The 26,694-nt window shown below is 41.4% G+C and overlaps 10 protein-coding genes across 12 annotated transcripts; 7 read left to right on the plus strand and 3 right to left on the minus strand.

Moving 5' to 3' along the window:
- Positions 1–321: 321 nt before the first annotated feature.
- Positions 322–11,608, minus strand: Pino (protein pinocchio). The gene is made up of 5 exons (XM_065306567.1): positions 11,002–11,608; positions 10,076–10,261; positions 2,557–2,614; positions 1,282–1,519; positions 322–1,217 (listed from the first exon to the last, which is right to left on the minus strand). Exons 1-5 carry the CDS (start codon positions 11,015–11,017, stop codon positions 1,056–1,058), a joined length of 660 nt encoding a protein of 219 aa, XP_065162639.1. The 5' UTR covers positions 11,018–11,608; the 3' UTR covers positions 322–1,055.
- On the plus strand, positions 6,390–8,600 carry LOC135794972 (regulator of microtubule dynamics protein 1-like). 2 transcript variants are annotated; one of them, XM_065306512.1, is made up of 2 exons: positions 6,390–6,985; positions 7,043–8,600. In XM_065306512.1, the coding sequence occupies exon 2, from the start codon at positions 7,598–7,600 to the stop codon at positions 8,549–8,551; it is 954 nt and encodes a 317-aa protein (XP_065162584.1). In that variant the 5' UTR covers positions 6,390–6,985; positions 7,043–7,597; the 3' UTR covers positions 8,552–8,600. The 2 variants fall into 2 exon arrangements, with proteins under 2 accessions (XP_065162584.1, XP_065162593.1); XM_065306521.1 differs by having other exon boundaries at positions 6,390–6,780; positions 6,849–8,600.
- A 171-nt stretch (positions 11,609–11,779) lies between the features above and the next one.
- LOC135794994 (dehydrodolichyl diphosphate synthase complex subunit DHDDS-like) lies at positions 11,780–13,047 on the minus strand. Its single transcript, XM_065306542.1, has one exon. The coding sequence runs from the start codon at positions 12,687–12,689 to the stop codon at positions 11,802–11,804; it is 888 nt and encodes a 295-aa protein (XP_065162614.1). The 5' UTR covers positions 12,690–13,047; the 3' UTR covers positions 11,780–11,801.
- Positions 13,048–13,094: 47 nt separating this feature from the next.
- On the plus strand, positions 13,095–14,039 carry Rpp20 (ribonuclease P protein subunit p20). Its single transcript, XM_065306587.1, has 3 exons — positions 13,095–13,323; positions 13,411–13,576; positions 13,815–14,039. Exons 1-3 carry the CDS (start codon positions 13,168–13,170, stop codon positions 13,904–13,906), a joined length of 414 nt encoding a protein of 137 aa, XP_065162659.1. The 5' UTR covers positions 13,095–13,167; the 3' UTR covers positions 13,907–14,039.
- Positions 13,909–14,447, plus strand: LOC135795044 (transmembrane protein 203). Its single transcript, XM_065306599.1, has one exon. The coding sequence runs from the start codon at positions 13,909–13,911 to the stop codon at positions 14,314–14,316; it is 408 nt and encodes a 135-aa protein (XP_065162671.1). The 3' UTR covers positions 14,317–14,447.
- Positions 14,448–15,076: 629 nt separating this feature from the next.
- On the minus strand, positions 15,077–17,711 carry muc (dihydrolipoamide S-acetyltransferase muc). 2 transcript variants are annotated; one of them, XM_065306491.1, is made up of 7 exons: positions 17,548–17,711; positions 17,270–17,484; positions 16,646–17,208; positions 16,213–16,377; positions 15,929–16,157; positions 15,507–15,809; positions 15,077–15,443 (listed from the first exon to the last, which is right to left on the minus strand). In XM_065306491.1, exons 2-7 carry the CDS (start codon positions 17,392–17,394, stop codon positions 15,314–15,316), a joined length of 1,515 nt encoding a protein of 504 aa, XP_065162563.1. In that variant the 5' UTR covers positions 17,395–17,484; positions 17,548–17,711; the 3' UTR covers positions 15,077–15,313. The 2 variants fall into 2 exon arrangements, with proteins under 2 accessions (XP_065162563.1, XP_065162573.1); XM_065306501.1 differs by having other exon boundaries at positions 17,270–17,711.
- A 510-nt stretch (positions 17,712–18,221) lies between these two features.
- On the plus strand, positions 18,222–18,775 carry Tfb5 (transcription factor B5). Its single transcript, XM_065306611.1, has 2 exons — positions 18,222–18,364; positions 18,436–18,775. Exons 1-2 carry the CDS (start codon positions 18,330–18,332, stop codon positions 18,620–18,622), a joined length of 222 nt encoding a protein of 73 aa, XP_065162683.1. The 5' UTR covers positions 18,222–18,329; the 3' UTR covers positions 18,623–18,775.
- LOC135795023 (zinc finger HIT domain-containing protein 1) lies at positions 18,670–19,394 on the plus strand. Its single transcript, XM_065306578.1, has one exon. It carries the CDS (start codon positions 18,670–18,672, stop codon positions 19,144–19,146), a length of 477 nt encoding a protein of 158 aa, XP_065162650.1. The 3' UTR covers positions 19,147–19,394.
- A 23-nt stretch (positions 19,395–19,417) lies between these two features.
- On the plus strand, positions 19,418–20,264 carry Rrp40 (exosome complex component Rrp40). Its single transcript, XM_065306554.1, has one exon. The coding sequence runs from the start codon at positions 19,531–19,533 to the stop codon at positions 20,218–20,220; it is 690 nt and encodes a 229-aa protein (XP_065162626.1). The 5' UTR covers positions 19,418–19,530; the 3' UTR covers positions 20,221–20,264.
- Positions 20,265–20,318: 54 nt separating this feature from the next.
- LOC135794985 (probable serine hydrolase) lies at positions 20,319–21,821 on the plus strand. The gene is made up of 3 exons (XM_065306532.1): positions 20,319–20,497; positions 20,561–20,629; positions 20,694–21,821. The coding sequence occupies exons 1-3, from the start codon at positions 20,455–20,457 to the stop codon at positions 21,530–21,532; spliced, it is 951 nt and encodes a 316-aa protein (XP_065162604.1). The 5' UTR covers positions 20,319–20,454; the 3' UTR covers positions 21,533–21,821.
- The last annotated feature ends 4,873 nt before the right edge of the window (positions 21,822–26,694 follow it).

Consider the following 26,694-nt stretch of genomic DNA (forward strand, 5'->3'; position numbering starts at 1 on the left):
TATTTTATTTCTTCAAACTATTTACTATCTCAACTTTCTTTTACCTCATAGATGGCACGATGTGTTGCATACGCTTCATAAAAAAGTGAATTTGCGCAAAACGCGCTTTTATCAGCAATATTCGCAAATAAATTCACGCCGGTGATATCCAGTTAATTCTAAATATAATAATTCAACACAACACATGCGCACACGATCCCACTGATGGAAAGGCAGTAAAATCATCGCCGGCTTCCAATCGACGGTACAAACGTGTTTATTACATAAATAAAATAAATACGATCTATACGAGTGCGCCGGCTGGCGCGACGCGGAATGTCATATGATGTAATAATATCATTTATTATCCACCAGAATAGTGTTCGCCTTATAGTCTTATACAAAGTACACAATGATAATAATAGCTATAATACAATAAATTCTCGAGCAGAGTGAGCGAGCGAGCGAGCGCTGGGCACCAAACTTACCTCCTGTTTCACAAGGCGATATGGAGATTACGTTGCCGTCGGGGAGAATAAAAATAGATACTCTACCAGTGCTACCAAAACGACACAACACGTACATAAGCGCATAGTATTGGTCTCTTAAGTAGTAGACTTCAAGAAGCGTCCATGAAGGTGTGATACACAAGATTAAAATGGCTACAGTACTATGTACAAGTGTTACAAGTCGTTTATTGATGATTGAGGAATGGAGTGCGCCACAATCTGGATCTTTCCGCGACGCCGGATACCAGCGCCGGCTGGAATACTGCAGAGCTTGTGCACGTTCTCGTCCGTTCAACAGATCTTTTGATTTTTTTGATTAGAATGGTTGCCTCAACGAAAGATGATGATTTCAAATCGACCGTCCAATTCGCCACCGTGTCCCCCTGCGTTTCCCTCCCCAACAGGCTTCAATTCGAAACATGTACCACGTGCGAAACGCCAATTACAAATAGTATAAATTTGCCTAAATGTTTATAAGATTTAGTTTAAGTTTAGCGTGTAGATAGGATTTGGATGCGTGACAACGCCGATGGTGCCGCGCGTGTGTCTTCACAGCGTGAAATGCCGTCATGAATTGGCTGCGGTGAGCTTCTCGAGTCGCTGGCTCAGGTCCTGCTCGGGTCCGCCGGCGCCGTCGGCGGGCGGCTGCCGGGAGCGGCTGTTCGGGTCGGGTTCTTTATCTTCGCTTAGGCACGCGCCAATCCAGCGGGCTTTTCCGCTCGAATGCGACTAAAATAATGAAATGGACAATAATAAAATTAATCAAATTATGTGTGGGATGAGTGGTTCGTACCATGGTGAGATCCCGCTTCCAGACAGCACCGCAGTGGCCATCACATTCGGGGCATGGTCGCTCCATGGCGTAACCGCCGCATTCGGAGCAGTCGAGCGAGACGTGGCGGTCATTCCAGGAGACGCCGCAGGTGAAACAGCTCGAGAGCTGGTGGCGGAGCTGTTCGATAGTCATCACCTGTTCGACAGAGGAACTCCAACTTGATACGTCGTCCAGACTGTGGCTGAGCGTTAAGGAACTGCAAAAAAAAAAATAGTAATGCACGATGTGTAATTTGGGCACACCCCGCTAAAACTGACAGTTGTGCTGTTTGTTGTTGATTTTTTTTCGGCGCTTTTATGTTTCAATGCCTACTTGGACGAATAGCGCATGCCAAGAATTATATAAAACAAGTAAAAATAAAATTGCAGCGAGCGTGCGACGCGCAGAGATCATGAGCAAGGCCGAACGCGTCGTTAAAACGTACTCGCGCGTGAAAAAAAAAATATAAAGCCATTCAAAAACAATGATGATAAATGAGATGTTTTTCGACGTGCGATGTGCGAGAGCTGGCTCGGCTTTGAAGTGAGCATGAGCAGGAACTGAGCGTTTGAGATAATGCGGATTTTCGAGTTTTGTCCACAACCAATTGGAAAATTCAATCCGCATCGTCATCATCGTCAAGAGTAGCCCAGTAAGTGTACAAAACACATTAATCAGAGTTAAAACCCCCGAATCGATTGTGAACTTGCTCTGCACGTGGACGTCGTTGGGAAAATAGGTGCACACGTGTGCCGTATTGGAAAATTGCTCGTATCCCGTGTATTATTCAAGCTCCGCGCACATATTCATACACACACATCCACATCATCATAATGTACAGTACTTTATTCTGTTTACCAGCGCCTCGAACCAATATTGCCCCGGATGTGCCGGTGCTGGTACTTTACAGAACTTTGTTTTTCGTTTATCGCGTTTTTCGTTGTTTTCGCCCGCCGGTATGTGAACTTTGATTAAAGCGATAACAATGTGAAAAAACACGTATTCAGAGTCCAAAAATACGCGCGCTTCTTAAACGGTCGTTAAGGCAAGTTGAAAGGCAATCGGTGAACATGCGACATGTTATAAACGGTTGTAAAATGCAAAAAAAAAGAAAAACACAAAGCCGTACCAGTTACACCACCGATTGACATTGCATTGATTGCATTGTTGCAGTAAACATTGTTTTTTTTGTTTCGAGAAGAAATAAATGACTAAAAAGACCTTAAACAGCATAAATCATAACATTATATTTACCTGTGACTGGAATGAATATCGACTGGATGCACGCTGGCCAGTGACATTTTGCTGGGCACTAGAATAAAGAGAAGAAGCCGAAATTAGCAACCAATTACATCGTACTCACATAACACGCTAAACATTGCAAAAGTTTGTAATTTCGGTGTAATTAGATACTATTGCAATACGCCGACTATTGTTGGACGGTCGTTCAACGTCTATTTACATAGTAAAAAGTTCGCAATTTTCGCCAATAAAAATTTGGCAACTTGTCGGGCAAAACTTGTGACTAGACGACGTCGTTAACGTGCATTACACTAAGCATGCATGAAAGAATAAAAAAAAAACAACATCGTACGTGTATTTAGTCAGTGCATTGAATTAAAAGTTCCACCAAAGAAATTGATTGTGGGTTTTGCGTCATTGAAGGCGAACGACGTCGACGAGTAATTGTTACTTACGCTACAATCGCCGGCCGAGTGACGCGTGAGGACTTAATAACAGGGTGTGAAAATACCGCACAAAAGGACGCAGAGAATAGACTCGTTAAAATTGGATATCCGACGTTGTTGTTGGAGAAAAAATGCGAACGCGTCTCCCCGCGTCCGATTGGCCTAGATCTAGAAACTCGTGTATCGCGTGTTTTGATCGAAATCCTGACCCGGGTTATTAGCGGCGGCGTTACGCATGCAACGAGACGTCCTGCGACTGTCGCGAGACTCAAACAACTGACTGAACAGGAACACGGTGAGCATTGAGCAGTGACTCGATAAATTTTATGTTGAGCGATAAACTCAGGTGGGGAGGGGAATAATGCAAACAAGTCGAAATTAATTTTAAAATTACGGAGAAGTGTTTAGGAGTTGGTTGCACCCTGTTGAGAGGTGTTAAGTGATGGCTGGAAGCAACACGTCCGTGCGGGATGCATTTATGCAGGCTGCAACGCGCCAGACAGGAATGCGACGACGAAACGAGGACGTACTTGTTGGCGGCACGCGCGCCTCCGCCACGAATTTATTGATTTTTCGCAATGGGAAGTGAACCGAACTTGGCGGCACGCACTGCAATGTACACTTGCAGTGGAAATAATGTCAAGCAAATCATCACAAACAAACCGCCTGATTTCAATCAATAACAAATCCAACAATCGCTCACTTTCAACACACGATTCACCGGCAATAATTGTGTATATAATTAATATTCTTACAGTTTAAGTAGTCGGGGCAAGAGAATGGGTTGGTCCAAACACCAGAATCACCGCTGGTCGAACAAGTTGACGATTCGCGATAGTATTATGTTGATTTGACGATTGTTTTCGTGGTTTTGCCAAGGTTTCGTTGCGGTCACCGTCCGTGCGCGTTTTTCAACCGGAGAGCAGTCGCGATGCAAACACGACGATGATTACAAGCGTACTGAGGCGGTCGACATGCACGCTGGTGGGAGCTGGCGCGGTTTTGCCGCCGACGACCGTGGGTGGTAGTGGTGGTGGTGGTGGTGGAGGAGCGAGCGCACGAGCGACCGTAAGCTCGATATCGAATCGCACGAGACGCGCGACTCTCTCTGTGACGAGCTTTAATTCGTTTATAGCGCCGACTGCGAAAGTTTTCCAAGCCGGAAACGTCCAGGAGACACGACAGTGTGCCAAATTTGCACTTGAATTCCACACCTGATTACCCGCGACTGCAAACCACTTTGTGTCTTTGTTGATTGTATTCACACGCGCTGCATTCAGTAGAAGAGAGGTTTTGTTTTCAAACACGTATGGTCTGGCGTTTAATTAATTGACTTTAACAAAAACCGATGCAAACCAAATCGAACGGGTCGTCGCTCGTTACGCGCGCGCCGTCCGTCGGCCGTGGATTTGCTCTCCGTGCTCCACAACTTTACGCCTAATCTAATAATAATTGAGTTGCGTTATGAATTGCGCCGCAAAAACCATTACATCGCAATAAACGCACAGCATGGGCGCTCGCGTGTGCGATCAGATCGCGTGCGGCTGATGTATCTCATTCAGGAATGATTCTCAGCGTGTTTTATTCGATTTTTTTCTCTCCTCGTGCGTCTAGAAGCCACGTTTTCTTCGGCGCGCACTTCCGCGTTTCTTAAAAATTGCGACACACGCGCCCAAATCACACACAAAGAAAAAACCTTATAAACAACGATTGTGTTTTATCGACAATGAATAACACAAATATGTGATTTGGCTTGTTATCAGCCGAATTAGCAATTACTAATTTATGCGTCCGAAGTTATCGGAGCATTGTGTGCGCGGCAATTATTCCAATTCACGCGTAAATTACTTGCTCCAGGGCATTATGAAAAATGAGAAACAAGAACAGTGCGTAGGCAATTGTTGCCATAATAATGTCGAGAGCTTGCACCGTTGCATAATACACAAAACAAGCTCCCGAATGCTATAAAAAGCGGGCGTCATTTCATATCAGAATTTAATCAAAACTGCGCTCGGTTATTGTGTCACAAACAAATACAAAAAAAAAACACGTTATAACAAACAGTTACGTCGGTGCAATTATACGTCAGCGCGGCAATTCTTAGAATCGCAATTGTCATTGTTATTATGTGCATATTTGCACTAATGAATGTTAATTGCATCGACAAGATGAATTGCAATTGTAGAAATAATTTAATTAACCTAGGTCCTCCTAGGATTCACTAGAATCGCACGAATACATTAGATTTATTATACTTTTAGAATTTGCAATGACAAATTGTAATTGCAAAAGTAATTTTTAACACTGCGTGCTACCAAGATACCGTAAAATTAATTATTTTTTGCTTTTGCCGGTGTTTTTCGACGAGGGGGGCACGTGAACTTTGATCAAAGCGATAAGCGCAAATAAACAGCTTAAATCCTAATTGTAACAAACAAAATTCTGTTGCAAAACTTCGTCTTTACGATCAAAACATTCTCACAAATAATCGAAAATAGATTTTCCAGTTTCGCGAAGATGTAGTTTGTAATTTGTGCGAAACACTCAAATTAGCATCTAACTAATACGCGAGTGGTTAAAAAATGATTCAAGCCGAATGAGTGTAGGTGTTAACTAATTGTTGACCTAATCTTCGTGATGCGAATATTTCCACTGATATCATCCGAGCGTGACTTGGGACTTGAGTCAGCCGTCTGGAGGTCTTGAGCATTGTTGGCGCACCTTATCAGAATTTCAAACGGCCATACACACGCGTCCACGGCGCGTTTCAATCGTTCAAAGTCGAAACAATCGATGACCCGACCGACCCGTGCGCATCTATCCGCTGCTGACACTAGCCGACGACGGAATGCCATTATGATGACAATGCAGCATTTTTCCATATTTATCTATTTACTTGTGCTCAAATTATTCGCAGACACTTTTTAGTAGCTCCAGACGCATTGCGCATTCCATGCGCCGCTCGTAAATGCATAAATAACGAATTTTGATCCGACTGGGTGGCGATAACGCGCGTACTCGTTTGAATTTCCCGCTTGGGCTGGGAAACGAAAAACAACATTGGACCGTGAAACATGTTGATACGATCGCGGCGATAACAGCGTTATCGAAGCGTTTTTCCAGTTTCAAGGTTCCGTACATTGCAAATCAACGCATTAAAAATAACGAAAAAAAAAACAACAATACATAAAATAAAAACATATTACAATGCCGGCGATAGCCGTTATCACAGTGCGCCTAATGCTAATTCTTGTATTAGTGTTATCGATGCGGTTTCGGCGTTGCGTAAATGGGAAATAATATATTTATGAAGTTTTCTAAGTGATATGCAACGTCATCACGTGTATTGTGTATATACTCGGAACTTCATACAAATTTTCACATTCAAAGCATTTCACACATGCTTATCGGCGGTTTTTAATGAATTTTGTACGTGAATTTTTTACGTAAAGCTACGTAAATTTAGCCGCTTTCGCATTGAACTTGTGTGAAGCGCGGCGCCGCGTTTCACAAAACACAATACGTATAAATAAACGCCTTGTAAATTAACAAAAATGTATAAATAAACACTGCACGGAGACGCGCGCGACGACAAGACAGGCCTAAATTTAGTAACAGGCCCGAATAGCTGAGCCCCGAGTCGACGAGTGCGAAAACGTTGTGTTTGTCGCGCGCAAAAAGACCAGCGTCCCATTGAGATGTTCATTGGACATTCCGATTGTGATCGGAGCGCGAGAAACGCCGGATGTTGTGCAGATGGTGGCGAAAATTGAGTCCGAAGATTATCTTGGTAAATGTCGAAACCGCAGAGTTAGATGCACGACAACGAATCATGAATGCATTTTATTTGTCGTGCAGGACCGCACAGAGATGTAAACAAATCAGAAATCGCTGGCGATGAGTCGGAGCGTGACTTTTTCACGAGAAACGCCGATGGCGAAAACGTGCTGGATCCAATTACGATCGTCACATGTTCAAACCGCAATAGCATTCAAGTAATAAGATAATCATACAGTTATTATATGCTAAAACAATGTTTTAATGTGTTTTAGTTTGTTATATAATGATGGTGTATCATGTGATTGGCATAATTGTTAAACGAATGCACTTTGCGACGATTTTTTTGAGGTGAATTGCGGGTCTGGCGCTGGGGCAAGGACGCGGCGGACATCGGAGACACTCAGACTTGACCGGCTAGTGTAAGCCGGTTGATGTATTTCGTTATTCGTAGCTAATGATGCGCAGATAATTTTAATTGCAAAACTAAACCGCAGAGTACTTGAACTTTTTAACACTCGAGCCACGGAACGAGTGGATGACAGTGATTGTTTTGCGTGATCACTGGGATTTATCGGAATCATTCAAGTGTCAATCGAGAATTGTGAATTCCCATGAATACGAAAAAATAATTCCTTACAATAAATAGTATGCAACTTATTCTACAAATAAAAAAATCGGAAAATAAATACAGAATCTGTCATAATTTCGTTACGATTCTCCATCTAAATTCTGAAGTTTTCATACCACGCTAATCGTAATCATTCCCATCACTTCCTACCAAAGTGAACATTCCTGCAAGGTAGTTGATTTTGATAGTTGGTGGTTTCATGATGATCGCCCCACCGACGAAAACATTAATTAAGAAAATCGCCTCCCGCACCGTTCAAATCTTCCCGATGCTCCTGGCGATTTCGGACAATGCCGCCCAGAATTTCGCTGCACTACCCGATCTACGCGACCTCAACCATGGACACAACCCATATGTTAGCGAGCATAAATACTGGACCACCAGGAGCACATCCGAGGTCATCGACATGGCTGACCGAGCTTACAAAGAGGAACAATACCTGGACGTCTACGAACTTCTCAATCGGTTCAAACACAGCGATAACATAGAAGTGCAATGGAGGATTGCCAGGTCCCTGTACAAACTCTCCCAGGAAGAGCACACCTACCCCACCCATATACGCAAAGAGATGATCACAGAAGCGTACGATCTGCTTTTTACCGCGAATGATTTCGAACCCAATCCGAATATCTACAAGTGGATGGCTATCGTGCTAGACACCAAGAGTGGTTTCGATGGTTTGGACAAGCGAGTCTTGGCATACCCGCAAGTGAAAATCCTTCTGAAGAAAGCCATCAAGATGAATCCGGACGATTCCACCTGTTATTATATCCTTGGGAAGTGGTGCTTTGACATGAGTCATATGAACTGGGTGCAGAGAATGTTCACGAAGGTCATGTTTGGCCCAGTTCCGGATACCTCATTGCAGGAGGCATATGATTACCTGCTGAGGTCCTATCAGATAAAACAGGACAACTACTACATTCCGATTATGTACATGCTCGGGGAGATCTGCTACAGATTGAAGCAGTATTTCCGCGCTGAGTTTTATCTAAAGAGCGCCACAGTTCTACCTCCACGGACCAAATTTGAATATGAATGCATGTACAAATCGAAACGTCTGCTGGATAAACTGGAACTCTACAACCTGGCCAAGGAGGCAGTTCTATTCGAATATCCCTTCAATATAACACCAAATACCCCGAATGATTAACCGATAAACAAATACCAACACTTTCGAATAAAGCGTTCGACCACTGCCACCTCCATCTTTCAATCTCCTCTGCTAAACATTCGATAATCACGTTCTAATGCGTAGTGCGCATTCGAACACCTCACACCTCAAAGCTGGCAAGGTGAAAGGTAAACATATGCACGAGGTAAGTAAGTTAGTAAGTTCGAGCGGACGGAAAGAAATTGATCAAAACACCGTGGAACTGTCGTTAGGCCGCCGCGCGATGGGAGAGGCCTTGAATGTGTTTTGTTGGGTGACAGCGAACGACGGGGCGGCGGTGAATTCGCTGCGAATCCGGCATCGCGCGCGATTCCAAAGTCCGGCCGAGGCGGCAAACAGATTTTCCGCTAAATGACTTTAAACGCTCGGCAAATATTTAGGGACGCACGTGACGCGCGCGCGCGGTAATTTGGGGGAGCGTCGTTTTTATTTCGCTGTCAAACGTTCGCTCATTTACACTTGGATTATAATTTAGCTATTTTGATCCTATTACAACAACAAGAGCGCACTCGGGCATTTATTAGCTCCGCACTAAAACTCCTCCTATCATCGACGGTAATCTATCCGCAGCTCGTCAATTATACACAGTGTATTTATTAAAGTATTATCGCTATCTCAATGGGGCGTTCAACGAAATTGCCAATTGTTTTAAAACGAAATTTAATGAGGCACGTCGTACATATAAACAATACCATCAAGTAAACAAAAAAAAAGTGGTTCTTGTAACGGAATTAAAAATACCATCAAATATTTATGCAATATTGACCCTGGGTGCCGCAGTATTATTAGAGTTAACATTAGCCAATATTACGAGAGCGAGTTCGAATATGAATACATAAGCATACACGCTCCTTCTCGGCGTATCTCTCTCTTCGCGCACCAAAATAATCCGAATGTGCATGCATATTCAGCGGCAAGTGAGGCAATTTACGGGCACGGCGCGACGACCGCGCGACAATGCACATTTATGCAAATCGCGCATATATTCACGATCTTAATTACATAAGTGCTGATTAATGCACGATCACTCGAAGACTAAACAAAGAGTGTCCGTATTGGACGAGATTTCTCTGAGGTTGGTGAGAGACGCGTATGTTAAATCTCAAATTCGCGTGAATTCGAGCTTCGTGCGCAATCAGCTCGTAAAATTCACGTGGATTTTTTTATAGCCGCGCGACGTAAGGCTTCTGATCCACATTCGCGACACCGCAATCACAATAAAATTGTGTTCATAATGGCGCGATCGGTCTTTGTTCTGATTCCCACGACGTGAGCAAAAAAAAAAAAGAAGTGCGACCGGCTCGGATTAAATTATTTATTAATTATTTTTATGACGTGGAAACGGCCGCGGGGCAAGGCGGCCAAATCAAATCGGACTTTTCCGCGAATTGAATTTCAAGGTTTCAAACACGCGTCCAACCTGCGTTCAACAGCACAACTCGATTACCCTTGGTATTTGAGCAATGCTCGAAATTGATTGGATTAAAAAAATAAAAAGTTTACCTTTGAGGAAAATGGGTACCGATAGTGGCATGCTTATGGGTGTGACATGCGGGTGATCCAGATCGTCGTCGCCGAAGTCCGGATCGTCCTCGTCGAAGTGAATATCTTCTTCGTACTCGGTGAAGCCTGGGACACCGCTGCCGTTGTTGTGCACTCGCAACATCGCACGCGTGTGCGCTCGGATTTCTATCGGTATAAATTAGAGCACCGTACGCAATCAGTACTTATTGTGCACATTGAATGCACAATATGGAATACTAGGCTACCACATCCATACAAGCATATCACATCAGTCAAATCAGCATATCAGCAATAAAAAAATCTTAATTTATATTTCAACTACACACTGACTGCACAATATTCGATTGCTGCGTAGTGATTGATTGATTGATTGATGAAATGCAGAAAAGTTTAAAGACAGGTTGACACGTGTCAAATAAATAATATGCACTGGGATGTTTGGTAAAAGCATCGGTGAGTGTTGGGTAAACATCAGACGCGTTAAGAAATGTTTGAAAACATTCGAAGGAAACTTGGGCAATAGGTCCGGTGTGATTGCCCGCACTTTAAGTCCGGCCCTGACCCGTGCTTGCGTCAACCCATGGAGCGCACCTCCAAAGCGTTTGAATGCATTTTCGAAAGTTTGCATGAGGGAACACACACACAAGGGGACTACTCGCCGTTCGTCGCTGTGTGCGCTCGAATGTTTGGAATGGAAGCGGCGCAGATCAGCTGTTCAGCAAAACACAACAACCGCACACACGCTGGGCGAGGTGAACTGAGGTGAATGCATTGCTTTGAAATGAATAGGATATATATTGATAAGAAAGGCAGTAGGCTACAATGGTGTCTCTGTAAGGTCCCGTGTAAATTTCCGTCGTGCTATCATGCTGACATGCATCCACAAATAAACTCCATCGACTTACCGTCAAAGCTCGGCATTGCTGCAACAATACCAAAAGTATGGACAATCAGAGCGTGGCTTTTGTTTCTTCGAGGAGTTTTCTTCTTGTAGGGTGGTTTTGTTCAGTCTTGTTGGTAAGTCTTCATCAGCCAGGCCCAATCGCGACTATCGACCACAGGATCCGGCCGTGATCAGCCGCGCGCGCGTCTTTGAGTTCACTGTACTTGGCCACGCCGCGTCTGCGGACAAGAAGAAGACGCGGGCCCGGGTCTCGCGACGGCACAGGCCGAATCCGAACGCGTGTGCGATGTGTGTGCCGTGTGCGCCGCACTGCACGCGGTTCGCGGATGGATGGATGGATGGTTGTGTCGCGTTGTTGTGCGATCGTGGGTCGTGCCATTCGCCGCTGCCGCTTTTACCGTGGTGCGGTGTGGATACGCGGTGAACGGTGAGAGCGCGCAAAACAACACAGCTGTCGATGTCACGACTGCGGCGGCGAGCGTGCAGCAGCGTGGTAACGTCAACAAGCGGGCGCCTACGACGCTCTCGCGGGTCTCCCACGCCGGAGGAGATCCCACGATCCCAGTAGCGGATTAAAGTAGCAGCGATTGTACTGCGCTGCCGGCGTGTTGCACCCGAGTGGCTTGCCTCTCGAGTGGGTACCACTCGTTACACTCGAAATGCTAGATAACCTTTTGTAAAGTTAGCATTTTAAAATATTCCGATAAGCGTTGATAAGCACCGAATTTCAATTTCAAATAGGAGTTTGAAGAGAGCACCAATCTGGACATACCAGATACTTACAAGATAATATTGCTTTATTTAACTGCTTGCATACACTTGCAATTGTTGCATTCTAGTGTCTTCCACTCTTGAAACAAACTCCTCTACCCTATTATCGCGGATATTATCAAAATCATCACACCTTAGTAACTTCCCTATACTGATCTGATGGTTCAAGTTCTCCTGGTACAGAAACACGCATGCCAGAAGGTCCCAGATTGAAAAATCCGGCCATAACACCTTGCGGAACATCACGTTTGTGTTCCATGTTTGCCAGAGAAGAAAATCACTGAATCGGACCTCCCCGGAAGTCCTGATAAGTACCTCCGGTCGGGAACTTCTTCCGCTATACATGCATCTTCCTATCAGAGCTTCATTAACGTCCTCTGTGAAAATTTCTTTTCGTGCAATTCCTTCTTTGATCATCTGTAAAGAATTCGTCATTTCGTCTTGTGAGGTGTAAGCGAATGCGATGTTCAAAAATGCGTCCGTGTTGTTTCTGGTAAGCAAAACTGACTTAGCAATGTGTCCCTTTAGTCTATCTGGTATTAAATCCAAATTCCCTATTAATCTAATACAGATTCCCTTGGCATGTAAATCATTTACTTCTCCGAGGAGTTTTTCAAACTTTTCGCATGCGAGTGCAAACAGAGCGTCTACTTCTTCATTGCTTCGGTTGAAATTCTCTATACTGAAAGCGTAGACTGTGACTTCCTTGATTCCCAGCTCTCGACACCAAACCAATGTTTCCGTTAACTTTTCAAAACCTTTTATGTGACCCATTGTGGTAGGCAATGTTTCTTTTTTGGCGTATCGCCGATTACCGTCCATAATAATGGCGATGTGTTTGGGAATTGGGCCTGATTTTAATACGCGAATGCAGAACTTGTGGTACCATGATAAAGTGTTCTGGAGAAGCCACGACATGTTTGGTAAACATTTGTTACACTGCTTTTGTGATCACTAGCAGTGCGATATAAAAAAGTTCACTTTTGTGTTGATCGCGTGTGTTTAACAAGTGACGAAATTAAATATTTAAGGTTTGCTGGGCTACCAACCGCGGCTTGCAACATTTTTAGTTTATGTTTGGCTACTTATAAATTACACTTGTTTAACTTAACGAAAATTTAAATACATTGTGTAACGTGTATGTGTGGTTGCCTAACTTAATTTTTAAAAATATTATCATCAAAATATAGAAAAAAATGTTTTAGTTTTGATTAATATTTGTTGTTTTATTAACTTTTAGAAGGATTTGTAGTTTAATTGATTTCGAATCATGTGGATTTAGTGTATATCTGATTGCCTAGCTGCGTGCAAGTGTACGAGAGGAAATAATGATCTGGCGCTGATTCAACACGTTTCACAAGTATGCTCAACAACAGTCGCTGCTTGACTGCCGACAATGGCTGATAATGTGAAAAAACCAAAAGCAAGACGAAAATTACCAAGAGTCGAGCGCAAGGACTTCAGCAACACGCACAAGTTGGTCAAACGGCCGCCTGCGAAACTCGAGAAAGCCGAGAACGTGATTTACGTGACAGCATTCACCAATATAAAAGTAAGCATTGACAATTCAGTAACCTCAATTTTGCGTTCAGCTTGCTCGCTGAAAATGCGCACATTGCAACAATATGATTGTATCTAGGCATTTGAGGAGCGTTGTTCCAAACTCATCTACGAGGGCGTCAACGAGATCACCATCTATGCCCTAGGGGCGACGATCAAGAAGGCAATCCTGTTGGCCTTGCAAGTTGCTGCCAAGCATCTTGTCTTTCAAATCTCTGCTAATACTTTCACTACTGATATCATAGGTAATAGACATGAACTGGTTTTTAACTGATAAAAATGAAATTGGTCATCACATTGATTTATGGTTTCAAATTAAGTGAAGTTGTCATGATTCAGACAGTTTGCTTTCATAAAGTTGATTCACTGAGTGGAAAACAAGCATAACCAGACGAGAAACAAAGTACAGTTCACTCTTGAGTCATATTATCTCCTTTTAGTCATTCTAGTGATAAATATCTTGTTTTTGTTTTGTTTCTGAAGATGATCTGGAGCCGGCAACAGATGAATTAGATTATGCGATCCAAATCCGCGCGAATTCAGCGCTTCGCATCGTGTTGACACGCGGCATGTAAAGATGTTCTTCACCATCGAGGAGATCGTCAAGTGGCTGGGCCTGACCGTCTTCGAAATATGGACGAATCTGATTGCCCTGCTGCTGTTCACCGTGACATTCGTGTGCAAGTACAACCCGGACAACTACAGCAATGTGTGGTGGACGATATTCTTACCACTGTTTGCTGGCGACGCGCTCAACGCCTACTTCTGCATCATTGTCTTCATTCGCATGCTGCTGGAGATGTCGTTGAAGACGGCATTGTTGCGCTTCTGCTGGTCTAGCACGTTCCTCTTCATGACGTTTCTCTTCAAATTCCTGCTCTGCAAGCGTCTCACCGGCAATCTCACACTCGATTATAACGAGATCTTCGCGCCTCTTTTCATCCTGCTGCAGTTAATCGCGGTGCGCGCCTGCCAGCAAAGTTAACATCTTGTGTGCCCGCAATGCGTCGCTCGCTTCTTGCTGGTTAACGTAAGTGACTTATGCATAGTATATGGATAAAGTTGAGGACAAGCTGACCACTTCATGGAAAATAAAGGGAATATATTTGTGTACAAGTGATTGGTCATTCGTCGATATTTCTATGCAAAATTTAAACACGTGCATGCTTTTTTTTTGTTTGTTTGAAATAATTACTTTTGCATTCACTTAAGTTTTGAGAAATCGGCAATTGTATTTTCGTACGCCGGCTTTAATTAAAATTTAATCATGCATGTAATACAATTGCGAGTCAATCAAAAGATAACAAAAAGACGTTGGAAGACCAACATAAGAAACAACATTTATTGTCTTTTTACGCACACATCTCCACGTTAATAGATAATTCCTGATTCGATTCGTGCACTTATTCTCTAGACGTTTATCATCAAGTGTAAAATGTTGTTGTGTCAAGTCATTGTCACAAACTAGTGTGCGGTTTGTAAACAGGAAGTGAGGATTTTGCATCAGTATCACAGCATGAAATAACTCTCTCAAGGCTTTAATGAAAATATCCATATAATCTTCGTAGTTATAGTTCGTTCATGCATGCTTACAAATATTGACGACTTAATCTCGCGCATTACAACATTTTACGATTGATGATAATAACGCGAACCGAATAATAAAATTAATAATTCAACAAAACAAGAAGCCAACAAAACGTAAAAACTTTGAGAATTTTCCAATGAAATAACAGAGCTGCGCCTGCGATAATCGAACAACTATTTATTTATACAAAATGCGGTTGGTTTTGTGAAAACAAAAATGCGTTTTGCAATGGTGTCTCGAGCCGGCTCGAACGCACCAATCTCCGCAGATAGCAACTTGCAATTATTTACAAACCCACGATAAATATCAAATGTGTGTACACTGTGTATGCACCGATATCGCACCGATACAGGAGCCTAATTTAAAAAAGAACGATGCCACCCGACGCACACTCTCAGAGCACCATCGTTACAGGATCCTCCAGATATTGGCGGAATGCTTGCAGCCATCTCGCACCGACGACGCCGTCCACCACTCGGTGGTCGCAGCTGAGTGTCACCATCATCGTGTTTGTCGTCCTGAATCTGAACAAGCAAATAATGCTCATAAACATGTTCGATTTGGGTGTGAAATTTAATCATGTTTACCCATTAGGCGCATTTGGATCTTCAACGAGTTTATCCATGCCGGTGCCGACCGCAAGGATGATACTCTGGGGCGGATTAATAATGGCGGTGAAGAACTTCACGTCGAACATACCCAGATTGGAAACAGTGACGGTGCCACCTTGGTAATCCTGCGGCTGCAGTTTACCCTCGCGGGCGCGCTTAGCCAACGACTTAACCTCCTTACTAATCTCAAGAACACCCTTACGGTTGGCCTCAAAGACAATTGGCGTGATCAGCCCGCTCTCGGTCGCCACCGCTACGCTGACGTCCACATTCGCGAACCTAATCAATACGAACGGAATATTACTAGTACACTCAATTGATAACAACCGGCCACATTTTTTATTACGTCGTTTCACGTTCGTTGGCGTGATAAAAAAAAAACTTAAAATTTCACTTACTGCCGAATAGCGGAGTCCATCCAATAGGAATTGGCTTCGGGAACGGCTACGTTGGACATGGCAGTGGCTTTGACGACGAAGTCGTTGACACTCAGACGGACACCCTCCTTCTCTTTCTGCTTGTTGATTTTTTTACGCAGTTTATTGATGGTGTCCAGACTCACCTCGGCGGAGATATAAAAGTGCGGAATCATTGACTTGGATTGTGTAAGGCGTTTGGCAATGGTAGCTAGAAACAAAACAGGGGTTTATATAAAGGAAGAAATGCGTTGATAAGAATTTACCTCTCATGTTTGAGTTAGGAATATCAATGTAGGAATTTCCCGCGGTTGTTTGAATCCGAGGCGCCCCCATCGAAGGTGGTCCCGCTGCCGGCGCCGCCGCTCCTCCTGCTGGCATTTGATCAAGATCAGATGATGTTATCGAACCAAACAGACCTGTACCTTTTCCTAAAAAAAAATCAGTTAGTATTAATTAGTTATTAATATGATTTACGGCGTAGAAGCCCAAAAGCAAGATGCGTTTTGTATAATTTTCCAATGCAAAAGCGCAATTACACTCGATGATGTATGATTTCTATGCAAAAGCGTAATTTTGATGTTGTTTAGTGTCGCCTGCCAATAGCACGTAAATATTTATGTGGCGTGCGTGCGTGCGTCGTGATATTGCCAAAAAAATAATTTCTAACGGAGATTACATAAAGCGTTTCCAATTTACCTTGTAAACGAATCTGTCTTTGCTCGGCAAGGCGTTTCGCCATGGGGCTCGCGTAAACGCGTGTACCTTGAGCGGACGCCTCCTTGGGGGCGGCTGGAGGCGGCGCTTGCTGCACTGGCGCAGGTGGCGGTGGTGGTGGAGGCGCGGCTGGTGCTGCCGGAGCCTCCGTGGGCGTTGCGGCGGCGGTGGCGGCTTTCGCCGGTGCTGGAGAGTCATCTTTGAAGTCCTTGAACGCTGCCACGTCGGCCTCGTTCTCTACAATAATACACACCAGCTTGCCGATCGGAACGCCCTTGGACCCAGCAGGAATTAGTATCTTGGCGAGATAACCTTCCTCGGGGGTCTCAAACGCCATGGTGGCCTTGTCCGTTTCGATTTCGGCGAGGAGGTCACCCTCGTTGAGCTTGTCGCCCTCTTTCTTGGCCCAACTAATGAGTGTGCCCTCCTCCATGGTGGGACTGAGTGCCGGCAGCACCACTTTGGTGTGCGCTGGGTATGACGAGGAATAGTAGCGGTGTGAATTGTTTGCGGGCCATATTTGCGAATCGTTCGCTCTTGTTGATCTAAAAATTGGTCGTGCGTTGAGTGAAAGAAGCGTGCGTTGACAGAGTGTGGAATAGTTACGTGACTAGCAGCGAGCGGCGATAGCTCTGCAGCATGAATGTGCGGAAGCCGTTGATGAAGAGCCGACGGCGCTGCTGTGGGGCTTGTCGCGCCAGGAGGCCTCGGACGACGAGCGTGCGGAACATCCTGTGGCGCCTGTTGCACTGGGTGGTGGTGGTGCGCGCTGGCGGAAGACGACGTCTGCGACGAGAGGGCCGACCACGTTGACGGGTTTCCTGCGGGCCGATTAGAGGGCGACTTATTTTGACCGAGCCGCTGAGGTCATTTGGAAGACTTACGTCGCGCGGAGAGCAGGAACCGGCCCACGCGATAGTCGCACGGAGCGCGTTTGCCTGGTGTGCCTGCTAGGCTGTATGTGCACACGGTGCTGGCGTGTGACGGTGCGTGGTGTTTGATGACGCGCGTGAACCATGTGATCGCGACGCGCTCAGTAGGTCGCTCCTTTCCTCCTGCTGCGTGTATGATGGAGTGTTACGGCACGCGCGTTGCACGCATTTGCGCACGTTGCAAAGCGCAATCGACGAATTCCAATTCACCGAAGGCGCAATGCTTAGATATATGAAACGAACTCGGAATGAACGGAAAATTTGCTACTGTTCGGTTTCAGAAAGAAGGATTTAGCGCATTGTTACGTTTGGTGTAAAAACACCCGTAACAGAGAATTAATTTAAAGAGGAATTTCGACGCAAATTGGACAAAAACATACATTACGAATACATATAATTTTTGAAACACTGAAATATAAATGATGTGACACTTTTGCTTTTGTTTAAAATTATATGTATGATTAGGCAACCAAACATACACCATGCACATGTAATATATGCTGACGCTGACTTGATTCGGTGATTGTGCTGTGTGCGGTTGTATATTTCTCGTCGGTCGCTATTTCCTTTATGATTTTGAGCCCATTCATTTATTTTTTCCGAAATCAAGTTCCTTTATCAACGGCTAATAATGTTTGCGATTATCTTAAACTATAAATTCGGAAGTATTCTTACGGTAAATATTTTTTGTGCGTACTTTTAGGTTAATTCGATTCTCTTCCAACTCTTTAAAAATGGTTAATGTTATGAAAGGCATTCTTGTTAAATGGTGAGCTATCCATAACATTACCCTAGTTATTTATATTTATTTCACCAACTAATAATTTTCTTTTGTGTCAGTGATCCTGCATTGAAACAATTTCTGCTTCATTTGGATGAAACATTGAAACTTGGTAGAAAGTTTATCATACAAGACCTGGATGAAGAATATGTTTTTATCTCTGAGGATATCATGGATGTCTTACAAGCCAAGATCGACGACTTGCTTGATCAGATAGCATTTCCAATTGTTGACAAGCACACATAACCTTCCAACTGATTTATTTGTGGAGAGTTTTGGCAGATTGTTGAAAAATGGCGCATGGCAAATCGCGTGGTTCAGCGCGACTTAAAGAGTCCGAACGTATACGAATCATCGATGATTCTTCACGTAAACGTCTGATGCGCAAATTCCACGAATTATTGGAGGCTGACAATCATCATGAGGATCCATATGCAGATCTGGTGATGAGCAAGAAGGCGCCCAAGTTCGACGATTCGTTTGAAGCACGCCCGCGTAAAAAGAAGGAGCGCACTGCCGAACAGTACCAGATCAAGTATCGCAAGACATTGCTGCAGAACATCGAAGATGACAAGAAGGAGGCGGCGGCATCGAAGCGACCATCTTATGCAAACATTGCGGCGCCGCCGTGTAAATATCCGCCATTTCATCTTTGCGCAGTGTGCGGCTACCAAAGTATTTACAATTGCATCTCGTGCGGGGTGAGACTTTGTCATTCGAAGTGCTTCGAAATGCATTTCGAGACACGTTGTATGAAGTGGATGGGATGAACTGTTTTCGATAATCATGTCAAATTGATTGTGTACGGGACAATTTCGATATTTTTCTATTCAGATATTTTCTTTTTAAATTTAGTGTTAATTTCTTTGTATGGCATGTCTCAGTACAATTTCTGTATTATTCTTATTAATTTTTACGTAGTACAAAATTCTTGTGTGCTTATTTATATGATGGAATGTTTAAAATTGATTTGTAGACAATTTACATGTAATACACTTAAATAAAACTTGTACTCGCAGTATGTTAATATGTACATTCATGGTAGGCAACCCACAGTACACCAGACCATGTGCTTTTGTATCAACCGCACAATTCACAGTAAACAACTGTTTCAAATCACACTTTTTTTCTGATAATTCTAATAATCGTACGCAATGGAAGTGAAAATTGACGATTTAGTGCTACCTGGTGATATATTTACTCCCAACAAGCCCCCGAAGAACGTAATCGTCCTTGGACCCGGTTTAAGGAGGTTCGAGGAAACCAACGAACTTCTGATAACAAAGTCCGGTTTCCTCAAACATAAACAACCCAGCATCTACTGGATCGACTGCAACCAAAGCAAGTACATTCCCAAGAGAGGCGACTTCGTCGTTGGTATTGTCTCCCGCAAAGCGGGCGAAATCTTCAAAGTGGACATTGGTTCAGCTGAACAAGCATCACTCTCAGTATATGCCTTTGAAGGAGCCACCAAGAGACAGAAACCTGACATTCGCATTGGCGATGCGGTCTTTGCAAGGGTTCTCAGCGCGCGTAAGGAGATGGAGCCGGACCTCGTGTGTGTCGACAGACAAATGAAATCGCGAAGCGTCGGCAAATTGCCGGCGGGTGGTTTAATTGTAACAATACCGATGAGTTTAGCATATCGGTTGCTCTCCGGCGAAAACGAGCTGCTGCAGACGATGGGCAAGAAGAACGCCTTTGAGGTGGCGATCGGCGTCAACGGGCGAATATGGATCAACGCGCGGACGCCCAGCCTGGTGCTGCGGATCATGAATGCGCTTGCCAGCGTTGACGGGCAGTCAAACAAGTCTATAAATGATTTATGTAGGCGACAAAAATGACGTAACATGATACTACCATAGCTAATAAACGATATCACGTTATATTTGATTATGTACTGATAATGACGTTTCTGCGTTCCTGCTGATTCATTGTGATGTCAGAATTAAATTGAACTCGTCGGCCGACGTCCGCTCCTTTCCCGTTGGTTGCAATTGCTTGTTACATAGGTCGACTTTCAGGTTATACGCTGCTCGGTTGGGAATAAGTGACGGTGGAAGCATTATTTCATTTCAATGCCTGAAGAAATGGAAAATGCCGCTGTGAATGGACAAGATGGTGAGTGGTATACTTTCCTATTAATTCTCATGAATCTTTATGTAATAATGTGCGAAATTTTAGCTAACAAGGTGATATCAACCATGAAATATCAAGAGATTACTATTCCAGTGCCTTGGGGCCACATTTCAGGTAAAATCTTAAGAAATTTATTATTATTTATCATTACTAATGAGTGAAAATCATTAAATTTCAGGCAAATGGTGGGGTCCTACTGACAAACAACCAATTCTTGCAATTCATGGCTGGCAAGACAATGCTGGTACCTTTGACATGCTTGCTCCTCTCATAGCTGTAGAGGGAATACCTGTGTTATGTGTAGATCTTCCTGGGCATGGCCACAGCTCACCATTCCCAACTGGCATGTATTACTACCTCTTCTGGGATGGCCTGCAGATTGTCAGCAGAATCAAGACGCATTACAAGTGGTCGAAGTTACGATTTATCGGCCACTCGTTGGGCGGAATCATTTCTTTTATGTACGCATCCTCATTCCCTGATGAAGTGGAGTCCTTCACTTGTATAGATATAGCTTCGCCTGCGGTAGTTTCACCCAGCAGTGTGGTGGACAAAATCGGCCGCACCGTTTCGCAATTCCTCAAGTACGAGACGCTTCCGAAGGAATTGCAGCCTTCTTATGACTACGAGGAAATGGTGAACACTGCAGTTGCTGGTTATAATGGTTCTTGCACTCGTGAGGCTGTCGAGATATTGTTGAAACGCGGAATGCGGCCGGTGGCAGGTAACAAGTATGTGTTTACAAGAGATCTTCGCCTGAAGGCCATGGGACTCGCGATGATTGGCATTGATGAGGCAATGGCTATGGCAAAACGGATCACCTGCCGGGTGTTGAACATCCGCTGCGAACCAGGCATGAAACTCGCGAATCCAGAGTATTACGAAATGGTTATGGAAGAATTGGCGAAGAATGCGACGCTCGAGCGTCACACTGTTCCAGGCATGCATCACTTGCATCTCAATGATGCAGCCAGCATCGCACCGATTGTAATTGATTTCCTGCAGGCCGGGAAATAATTCGGCGCGTGGATAGTTAATTAGGCGAAATTTCACACATTTTCCAATATTTTTTATTAGTTTCGGTTACTTATTCCGTTAGGTATTAGCTGAATTAATTTATTGCAATTATTTTATTGAACAATTGACTATTGTGATACGTTCAGGTTGATTTTGAGGAAATTGAACGAGTGGTGTGGTTTTGCACAAATTGTTACAATCTTAGGATATTCTTTGTTATATTTATACATTAGACTACTGGTAAATCATGTTTGTATGTAGATTAACTTAAATAAAATTTATATATTTACTTTGTCATTTGCAATGCGACGAATCTAAATATTGAACAAAAAATTCAGACGTAAATTGCATTGTGACATTTGTATGTTGTCACAGGCATGGATCGCACTTGATTGTAATTCTGGTAAATTCTTTGCCACTGCATCTCGGATGGGCTGAAGATCGCTTTCGATCGGAGATTAGCCTTTGCATTTTCTAATTCTAACAGGATTTGTTTGTTTCTAGCTCGCACATCTTCAATCTTGATGCTGGTTTTCTTTTGAGGCTCAGTTTCAACGACTGGATCATCGTCTTTTTGTCTGGAAGGATGGAAGTTTGATGAATTGTTTGTAAATAGAATCCTATGTAATATTAACATACTTTACACTCAATAAATGTTCGATTTTTACTTCGTTTTGTTTATATTTATTGAAAATTTCTTCAATTTCAGCGATGGGCATTGTGCAGGCAGGATTTACTGTTTGTATTGAACATGTTTGATGTGGTTGCTAGGTAAAGTGGTCGAGTGTTGTCAATTTGCATATAACTGAGTGTTTAAAACATTAATTAAAAATGTGGAGCGCGTAGGAGTTATTTGAAATCAAAAGCAAACAAAAGCGCGTACGTGCAGATAATCCTCTTGCGCAATAACACGCACACCACGCTTCAATTCGGTGGAGAGAAATAAAAACTAATTATGCAACGCCGTCTTCCAGATAAACGTACCGATAACGAATAAAACTACATAAATATTCAAGCGCGACTGCTGTTTGGGTATATTTGTGTTGTTTTATTTTGAATTTTTATTTCGACACTTGTTTGGTGGTCGGCAGAGGTAAAAATGAGGTGCATGCCGAAATAGCGGGCAATACATGATATTATGTGTAAACTGATAAGTGGCACTTGTTCATACATTTCAAATGGTAATTTCATGATAGCTACCTCAATTATGTTGTGCGTTTTTAAATATTTCTGTATGCAAGCGTGTCATTAAAACTAATCCTCAATTTCAATTTAAAGTTGAAGCATTGCAATTAGAATTTGTCTTATATCAAAATAGAACAGAAATATGTCATCAATGTTTGCATTTTCCTGTAAACTTTTTATGTTCTTATAGAGAACAAATGCTGATAATCAAAATTTACACAATATATGGTGATTAGTATCTGAACAATCACTCTGATAACAAAAGTTTACTAAGATAAAGTGTTCAGAATCACGGTATCTTGAACATTCTGCAATAAAAAGTGTAAATTTCAAATGTTCAATTTTTCCATAAGAAAAGTGGCAGAAGATTGATAATTCAGTTTTTTGGGCTTTTCTTGAACTTACATACTAACATATGTAATCAAAAACTATTTTCAGATTCCGCTGCAGGGAGGCATTCTATATTATATAGTACTTTAGATTTTTCAGTTTGCGGCACTTACGTAATTATTGAAAATGGTCAATAACTCAAAAACTAATTAAGATAGGAAAACAAAACCAAGGTTAATGGACTTTTTGCATGATTCTACACCATGTTAGAAAGTTTCGTGGAAATCTGAGTTGTGGTTCAATTTGGTGTGTTTCGATTTTCACCAAGTTTTTTTGAACTAATGGCGATGTCGAAAAACTGACAGGATATCTTTCATCCCCTTGCAATTCTCTATCAATTGGCGTTTTCCATTTTCTTATAGCTTCAAAAATAATTTTTGGGCCTTGAAATAGTTAAGTGTAACCTCTTGACTAATTTCGAGTGGTGTTTGGTCAACTTTTTAGAATCAAAGAACTAAATCTGCCATTTTATAGCGCCTTATCGTGTCATGAAGAAAATGCAAACACATTTGCTGTAGCGCTCATAGTTTCCACGGAAATCGCGGTGGAAAATTGTTTTTCATTGGCTTAAAAATGAGAATTTTAAAATCTTATCTGACGTAGAATATTATGCTGAACATAATGCAGTTTTCCGTTTTTGATTATCATTATTTGTTCCTGAGATAACCGGTACTGAAGTGTTGCGGAAAGTACTCGTTTTACTTAAATGCGTCTACAGGGTAAACGGTAAGTAATAATAAGTAAAACATCATATTCTTAAAGTAATTAAGAGTTCCCCTATACAATGGTATTATTAGTTTTTAATAAACATTCGAAATACTAATTAAAATGTCAGGCGCCTCCGCCACATTTTAGTTAATTATTTGCATTTTTTATGAATTAAAAAAAATTACATTTTTATTTCAGATTATGAATAAAAACAATTATCTCAATGAAATATTTTAGTACAGTATTTTAATTAGAAGTTTGGCTTAGAAGTTATACTCATAAACTAGTGTTTTACCAATACTGGCGTCAATAGGGCCTTAAATAATGGTTGTAGAACAAAAGTGGGCTAAAATAAAGGATTTATAATGTTCTGTTTCACCATGATCTAAAAGAAAAACTTTAAAATTGATAATTTTAATTTATGCCATAAAAACCATGCGAAGAAGCATCTAAAAGATTTCGTCATAAAAAAGGCAAAAGATAGGAATTTTCAAATTTTGATTTCGGATTATGATAAATAATTTAATTCTGCATCGAATATTTAAGTAACATTTTTTAATAACATTGACCGTTTAAGCCCTATTTTCAATTTTAATTAAATAGTCGAACTTCGCATGTGGTTCGAACAAAATGCAATATTTAAATTAAAAATTAAAATGGGGCTTAAACGATTGATATTAGACAAAATTTTTACTTAAATAATCGATCTAGAATAGCATAATCTCTCTGAATCCGAAATCAGAATTTAAAAATTCCAACATTTAATTTTCAACATAAAAGATGAAAATGTGCCGTTTTTATCATTTTTTAATTAAAATGCCATCTTGTAGAGAATTTTTCAAGGACCAAGAATGTGATGTTGTTTCTTTTCTAGCCCTCTTAGTTGACGAGATTATTACTATTTTAATCTTTTAAATTAGGCTATTCCAACCGCATGCACATGTTTCATTAATATTGCTAATAGGGCCTAAACGGTTAACATTAACAAAAAAAGTTACTAAAATAATCGATGTAGACATAAATTGTCTATCAGAATCTATAAACAGAATTTTCCTTATCTTACCGGTTTCCGATTCCGAATTTAATCTACGTTCAGAATCCGAAATCAGAATTTAAAAATTCCAATTATTTCAAAAGTGCCATTTGCTGAAATAAAAGATTTCGACATAAAAAAGGCAGAACATTTCTTTTTTTTTATGTCGAATGCAGTATTCATATAAATTGCAAATAGGACCTAAACGGTTAACGTCAGCAAAAAAATTTACTAAAATAATCGATCTAGAATTAAATTATCAATCAGAATCCGAAAACAGAATTAAAAAATTCCAACTTTTAATTTGCAACATAAAAAAGAGAAATCTTATTATCTTGAGAACTAAAAGAGCTAGAAAAAGAAGAACTGGATAACCTTGATCCTTAAAAAATTCTCTACAGGATGGCATCCTAACTGAGAAATAATAAAAGTGGCACAAAAAAATTTTAAAGAAAAGATTTTGTTATTAAAAAGGCAAAAGATTTCTCTTTTTTATGTTGAAAATTAAAAGCTGGAATTTTTCAATTCTGTTTTGGGTTTCTGATTGATAATTTATTTTTACGTTGATTATTTAAGTAAATTTTTTTCATACCAGTGATTTTTTAGGCCCTATTTGCAATTTTTATTTTTTGTTTAAGAACTGATGGAGAAATCGAGTGATTTAGTTTTTTTTCACTTTTCTCGGAAACCGATGGAGATTAACGAAAATAGTTTTCAGATTTGACTGCAGGGAGGAATTCTATGATATATAGCACTTTAAAATTTTCAATTTGCAGCACTTACGTAATTATTGAAAATGGTCAATAACTCAAAAACTAATTAAGATAGGAAAACAAAACCAAGATTAATGGACTTTTTGCATGATTCTACACTATGTTAGAAAGTTTCGTGAAAATCTGAAGGGTGGTTCAATTTGGTGTGTTTCGATTTTCACCAGGTTTTTCCAAAATAATAGCGATATTGAAAAACTGACTGAATATCTTTCATCTCCTTGTAAATTTCTATCGATTGGCGTTTTCCATTTTTTTATAGCTTAAAAAATAATTTTTGAGCCATGAAATAGTTAAGTGTAACCTCTTGACTAATTTTGAGTGGTGTTTGGTCAACTTTTCAGAATCAAGAAACTAAATCTGCCATTTTATAGAGCCTTATCGTGTCATGAAGAAAATGCAAACATATTTGCGGCAGCACTTATAGTTTTCGAGAAAATCGCTCTGGAAAATTGTTTTTCACTGGCGTAAAAATAGAAATTTTAAAATCTCATCATGTGTAGAATTGTTTGTTGAACATAATGCAGTTTTCCGTTTTTGATTATTACTATTAGTTTATGAGATAATCGGTCTTTAAGTGCTGCTGGAAGTATACGTTACACTTAAATGCGTGTGCAGGGTAAACGGTAAGTACAAATGAGTAGAAAGTTATGTTTTTACTGTAATTAAGAGTTTCTTTATTCAATGGTATTATTAATTTTAAAAAAACAAGTAGAATCATTTGATAAAATGTCAGGCGCCTCCGCCATATTTTAATTTATTTTTTGCATTTTTTATAAATTTCAAAAACAGTAGATTTTTATTACAGATTATGAAAGAGGACAATTATCTCAGTGAAATATTTTCATACATTGTTTTAATTAGATGTTTGGTTTAGAAGATATATTCATAAAACTGTTAAATTTGGTTCAAATTCCTGGCGTCAATAGGGCCTTAAATAATGTTTGTAGAACAAAAGTTTACTAAAATAAAGTATTTCTAATGATCTGTTTCTATCATATTCCGAAAAAATTAATTCAAAAATCGCATTTTTAAATTATGTCATAAAAATCGTGCGAAGAATAGTGTGAAAAGAT

This window comes from Atheta coriaria, unplaced genomic scaffold (genome assembly GCF_025399875.1).
Source record: "Atheta coriaria isolate IRGN ID8LTWV9N9 unplaced genomic scaffold, Caltech_Dcor_3.1 hic_scaffold_1_pilon, whole genome shotgun sequence".
NCBI classification, from domain to species: Eukaryota; Metazoa; Arthropoda; class Insecta; order Coleoptera; family Staphylinidae; genus Dalotia; species Dalotia coriaria.

Coding starts and splice junctions, on each gene's coding strand:
- LOC135794972 (XM_065306512.1), top strand. CDS start 7,598: ATGATGATCGCCCCACCGACGAAAACATTAATTAAGAAAATCGCCTCC.
- Pino (XM_065306567.1), bottom strand. Junction 2,615..10,075: donor GGTACCCATTTTCCTCAAAG/GTAAACTTTTTA, acceptor TCTTTATTCTAG/TGCCCAGCAAAATGTCACTG. Junction 1,218..1,281: donor GGAAGCGGGATCTCACCATG/GTACGAACCACT, acceptor TCATTATTTTAG/TCGCATTCGAGCGGAAAAGC.
- LOC135794994 (XM_065306542.1), bottom strand. CDS start 12,689: ATGTCGTGGCTTCTCCAGAACACTTTATCATGGTACCACAAGTTCTGC.
- Rpp20 (XM_065306587.1), top strand. CDS start 13,168: ATGGCTGATAATGTGAAAAAACCAAAAGCAAGACGAAAATTACCAAGA. Junction 13,324..13,410: donor CAGCATTCACCAATATAAAA/GTAAGCATTGAC, acceptor GATTGTATCTAG/GCATTTGAGGAGCGTTGTTC. Junction 13,577..13,814: donor TTTCACTACTGATATCATAG/GTAATAGACATG, acceptor TTGTTTCTGAAG/ATGATCTGGAGCCGGCAACA.
- LOC135795044 (XM_065306599.1), top strand. CDS start 13,909: ATGTTCTTCACCATCGAGGAGATCGTCAAGTGGCTGGGCCTGACCGTC.
- muc (XM_065306491.1), bottom strand. CDS start 17,394: ATGTTCCGCACGCTCGTCGTCCGAGGCCTCCTGGCGCGACAAGCCCCA. Junction 15,810..15,928: donor ATGGACTCCGCTATTCGGCA/GTAAGTGAAATT, acceptor CGTATTGATTAG/GTTCGCGAATGTGGACGTCA. Junction 15,444..15,506: donor GATCCAAATGCGCCTAATGG/GTAAACATGATT, acceptor TTGCTTGTTCAG/ATTCAGGACGACAAACACGA.
- Tfb5 (XM_065306611.1), top strand. CDS start 18,330: ATGGTTAATGTTATGAAAGGCATTCTTGTTAAATG. Junction 18,365..18,435: donor AAAGGCATTCTTGTTAAATG/GTGAGCTATCCA, acceptor CTTTTGTGTCAG/TGATCCTGCATTGAAACAAT.
- LOC135795023 (XM_065306578.1), top strand. CDS start 18,670: ATGGCGCATGGCAAATCGCGTGGTTCAGCGCGACTTAAAGAGTCCGAA.
- Rrp40 (XM_065306554.1), top strand. CDS start 19,531: ATGGAAGTGAAAATTGACGATTTAGTGCTACCTGGTGATATATTTACT.
- LOC135794985 (XM_065306532.1), top strand. CDS start 20,455: ATGCCTGAAGAAATGGAAAATGCCGCTGTGAATGGACAAGATG. Junction 20,498..20,560: donor CGCTGTGAATGGACAAGATG/GTGAGTGGTATA, acceptor GCGAAATTTTAG/CTAACAAGGTGATATCAACC. Junction 20,630..20,693: donor GCCTTGGGGCCACATTTCAG/GTAAAATCTTAA, acceptor ATTAAATTTCAG/GCAAATGGTGGGGTCCTACT.